The following is a 5146-nucleotide window of genomic DNA, read 5'->3' as shown; positions in this document are numbered from 1 at the left end:
GTCCAGCTTTCAGATGCATATGAGGCTATTTAAAATACCATGGCTTGGGTCAGGTGCACCTTAGTCCTCAAACTGACATCTTTGCTCTTCAACACTTTAAAAAGGTCTTGTGCAGCAAATTTGCCTAATGCAATACGTCATTTGATTTCTTGACAGCTGCTTCCGTAGTGTTGATGGTTGATCCAAGAAAAAGAAGTCTTTGACAACTTCAATCTTTTCTCCATTGATATGGATGTTGTTTATTGGTCCAGTGGTGAAGACTTTTGTTATCTTTACTTTGAGGTGCAACCCATACCAAAGGCTGTGCTCTTTGATATCCATCAAAAAGTATTTTAAGTCCTCTTCACTTTCAACAAGCAAGGTTGTATCATCTGCATATCACAGGTTGTTAATGAGTCTTTCTCCAGTCCTGATGCCACATTTTTTTCTTTCATATAATCTAACTTCTCAGATTATTTGCTCAGCATACAGATTGAATAAGTATGGTGAAAGAATACAACCCTGCCACACACCTTTCCAATTTTAAACCATTCAGTATTTCCTTGTTTTGTTCAAACAACTGCCTTTGGTCTCTATACAGGTTCCTCATGAGTACAATTAAGTGGTCCAGAATACTCATACTTCACCATGCTGTCCATAGCTTGTCATGATCCACACAATCGAAAGCCTTTGCATAGCCAATAAAGCACAGGTAAGCATCTTTCTGGTATTCTGTGCTTTTAGCCAAGTTCCATCTGACGTCAACAATTATATTCCTCATTCCACGTCCTCTTCTGAATCCAGCTTGAACCTCTGGAAGGTCTCTGTCAATGTATGGTTTCAGTCATTTTTATATTACCTTTAGTAAAACTTTACTCACATGGGGTATCAATGATATTGTCCAATGATTTAGCATTTCATTGGGTCTCCTCTCTTTGGAACGGGCAATAACAAGTTCCAGTAAGTTGGCCAGGTAGTTGTCTTCCAAATTTCTTGGCATAAATGAGTGAGTGCCTCCTGTGCTACATGAATTTGTTGAAAGTTTTCAATTTGTATTCCATCTATTCCCAGTGCCTTGTTCTTTGACAATGACTTCAATGCACCTTGGCCTTCTTCCTTCAGGATCATTGGCTCTTGATCATATGCTACCTCTTAAAATGGTTGAACATTGACCATTTCTTTTGGTCACAGTGACTCTGTGTATTCCTTCCATCTTCTTTTGATGCTTTCTCCATCACTTAATAATTTGCTGATAGAATCCTTCAATTCCGCAAGTCAAGGTTTGAAGTTTTTTTTTTTTCAGTTTCACAAGGTGAGAAATGCTGGGTGTGTTCTTCCTCTTTGGTTTTCTAACTCCAGGTACTTGCACATTTCATTATAATATTTGACTTTGTCTTCTCGAGCTGACCTTTGACATTTTCTATTCAGCTCTGTACCTCCTCACTTCTTCCATTTGCTTTAGCATCTCTACACTGTAGAGCATATCTATGCTAGAGATCAGGTTATTATGTCAAACCTATTATGATTCATAGTGACCCCATGTGACAGACTAGAATTGCTCCATATAGATTTTTAGTTTGTCATGTTTACAGAACCATTTCACTAGGTCTTTCTCTTGCAGAGGCTCTGGATGAGTTCAAACAGCCAACTTTTTGGTTAGCAACCAAACATTTAACCATTATGCCACATTGATATAGAGCTTCCTAGATTCTAAGTAGTGTTCTAAGCACTGTGTATGTGTTAAAACATTTAATTCTAACAAAATTCTATGAGAAAGGAACTAAGCTCTCTCCATCTTTGTTATTATTGTTGCTAAGTGTCCTTGAGTTGATTCCAACTCATAGCAACCCTGTATAGGGTTTCTGAGGAGCAACTGGTGGGTTTGAATGGCCAACCTCATGGTTCACAATCTAGTGCTGATCCTACAGCACACACCAGGAGTCAGGCAAGACAACTGAGGCACAGAGAAATCTGATAAACTGCCCCAAGACTGTGTGGTTGAACAATGTCAGCACCTGAGTGTCAACGAGGCTATAGAGTTTACACATCTCAGCAAAGCTTCATTAGACCCCTTCCTATAGAGAAAGGACTTAGGGTTGACATTTTGGCTAAAAATGTTGCTTGAGGGGAGGTTGGAGATTTGTCTTGAAGATATGCTTGTATAGATAGCACTTTATCTAAATTTGTCAGATCATCTACCACCCTTACTCAAATTTGGGCATAGAAGTAACAGGGTCCCCCTCTTTCAAAGAGCCATGTATGTAGTTCTGGGTTGTTGACATATCAACACCAGCCAGAGTGGTTCTGAGGAACCTCCCCACGTGTTCCAGATTGTGTGGGAGCCCCAGCAGATTTGCATTTTAGGAAGGGAAACTCACTAATAATTAATATGACGTTTTTGCTACCTAGTAAGTGGAGTCTTGGTGAGGCTTTGTGGGATAGATATTGCGCTGGACTGCAAGGTCACTTTAAACCACAAGGTTGGCAGAGCAAACTCACCAAATGTCCCTCAGAAACCAATTGCTGAATTGGAACTTACTCACCTGCACTTAACAACAACAGTAAGTGGAAAGTTGGAGTTGGATTTAGTTTAACCTAGAAAACGAATGTATAAATTCTTACAGCTGAATATCATGTTTGAGTAACACTCATGCCCATTATTGGGCCTTTGATTTTAAGGCAAGAGACTTCAGTTTTTGTTGTTGTGGCTGTTAAGTCCATCCCAAATCATAGCAAGTCTGTATAGGGTTTCCAAGGAGTAGCCACTGAGTTTGAACCACTGACCTTGCAGTTAGCAGTCCAGTGCTTATCCTGCAGTGCCATATAAGACTTGTCAGGTTTTTTTAGTGGATCTTAAACTACACATCTTTGTTTACTCATATCCAGTCCTACTGGATGCAAAGAAACTCTCTGGGAGAAATATTCTTATAATACAGTTGCTCATATGTTTGTGTATTTGAAATATTATAACAATTATTTTAGAACCTGTAATTTTTTGAGATTCCTGAAGGCTTCTGGGTGAATTCTGAAAATCTTGTTGCTCTTTAAATTGAGGTGCTTTAGTTGTAGACAGTTCTGAAAGTCAGTCAAACCAATTTGTGATATCCCATTCCATGACAGGTCCAAACTCTGTAATGACTTCAGTTTCCATAATCCTGTTAAAATTAAAAAGCAAATTAGAACCTAAATGGGTAACATCAATACTATGAAGTATATCGATACTATGAAGCACTATGTACTTGTAAAAGAGAACAAGGTGGATCAACATGACTTGACTGAACAGAATTCCCAGGTATAAAGAAGGAAAATGTTTAGTTACAGAGCAGTATAAAGTATACTTTCAAATGTTTCTTGGAAATAAGAGCCATACACAAACAAATACAATTTGAGTAGAGAAAAAGTCTACAAGGATATGAACTGAACTGTTAAGAGCAGTTAGGAATTCAGTCTAAAAGGTTAGTGTGCTCATCTGTTAGCCAGAAGGTTGGCAGTTTGATTCTACCCAGAGGCACCTCAAAAGAAAGACCTGGTGTTCTATTTCCTAAAAAAAGAAACCAGCTATTGAAAACCTCCGTAAAGTAAAGTACAGGTTTACTTTGACCTACCTGGGTTGTCATGAGTTGGTGCCCACTCAACAACGAGTGGTTTGGTGGTTATATTTACGAGGAGGTGATTGAGAGATGTGGGATGGGAGAAGGAAGAAAATTTATTTCAATTTCATACACTTTTGAATTCATTCTTCTACTGAGCATGTGCTACTTTTCTAATAAAGCAATGATTTAACATCTAACCTTAATTGAAAGAGGCATAGGTAAATATTTTATTGATATGGGTGTTATTGTTGTTCTTAGGTGCTATCTAGTTGATTAGAATGCATAATAACCTTATGCAAAACAGAATGAAACTTGCAATGAAAGGATGAGTATAAACCCGATGCTCTCCCATGTAAAAACAATCACTTAATTCACAATAAAAACTTAAAAAAAGAATGAAGCACTGCTCAGCCCTGCGCCATCCTCACAATTATTGCTACACTTGAGCCCATTGCTGCTGCCACTGGGCCAATCCACCTCGTTGGGGGTCTTCCTCTTTTATGCAGACTCTCCATATTGCTAAGCATGATGTCCTTCTCCAAAGACCTGTTCCTCCTGATAACATGTCTGAAGTATGAGAGATGAAGTCTCGTCTTGTAACTTTTAAGGAGAATTCTGGTTGTATTTTCTTCCAACACAGATTTGTTTGTTCTTCTGGCAGTTCATGGTATTTTTAATATTTTTCTTCATAATTCAAACGCATCAACTCTTCTACAGTCTGTCTTATTCATTGCCCAATCTTCAGGCAATTGAAAATACCACGGCTTGGGTCAGGCAGACCTTAGGCCTCACACTGCTAACTCTATTCTTGAATACTTTAAAGAGGTGTTGTGCAGATTTGCCGAATGTAATAATACATCATTTGATTTCTTGACTGCTGTTCCATGACTGTTGATTGTGGATCCAAACAAAATGAAGTCTGACAATTTCAATATTTTAACCATTTATTGTAATGTTATTTACTGGTCCAGTTGTGAGGAATTTTGTTTTCTTTACATTGAGGTACAATACATACTGAAGGCTGTGGTCTTTGATCTTCATCAGTAAGTATTTTAAGTCCTTTTTACTTTCAGCAAGAAAGGTTCTATCATCTGCATATCGCAGGTTGTTAGTGAGTCTTTCTCCAATCCTGATGTCATGTTATTCTTCATGCAATCCAGCTTTTTGGATTATTTGCTCAGCATACAGACTGAATAAATATGGTGCAAGAATACAACCCTGGTGCATACCTTTCCAGATTTTAAACAATCCAGTATCCCCTTGTACTGTTCTAACAACTACCTTTTGGTCTATGTACAGGTTCCTCATGAGCTTAATTAAGTGTTCTGGAATACCCATTCTTTGCAATGTTATCCATAGTTTGTCATGGTCCACACAGTCAAAAGTCTTTGTATAGTCAATAAAGCACAAGTAAACATCCTTCTGGTAGTCTCTGCTTTCAGCCAAGATCCACCTGACATCAGCAATTGTATCTTCCATGGCCTTCTTTGAATCTGGCTTGAATTTTTGGTAATTCTCTGCCTGTGTACTTTCTTATTTTTAAAAATATTTTATTGTGAATTATGTGATAGTTT

The 5146-nt window shown here is 38.0% G+C and overlaps 1 protein-coding gene across 1 annotated transcript in view; it reads right to left on the bottom strand.

Moving 5' to 3' along the window:
- LRRC66 (leucine rich repeat containing 66) overlaps positions 1–5146 on the bottom strand; it is a 33637-nt gene that overhangs the window by 11564 nt on the left and 16927 nt on the right. The window contains exon 2 of the mRNA XM_006872686.1: positions 2965–3134. Coding sequence (XP_006872748.1) covers positions 2965–3134 — 170 coding nt within the window. The remainder of the gene's footprint in view (positions 1–2964; positions 3135–5146) is intronic.

The sequence above is a fragment of the Chrysochloris asiatica genome, unplaced genomic scaffold (genome assembly GCF_000296735.1).
Source record: "Chrysochloris asiatica unplaced genomic scaffold, ChrAsi1.0 scaffold00209, whole genome shotgun sequence".
Taxonomy (NCBI): domain Eukaryota; kingdom Metazoa; phylum Chordata; class Mammalia; order Afrosoricida; family Chrysochloridae; genus Chrysochloris; species Chrysochloris asiatica.
The sequence above is the reverse complement of the archived record's forward strand: the minus strand, read 5'-3'. Positions and strand labels throughout refer to the sequence as shown.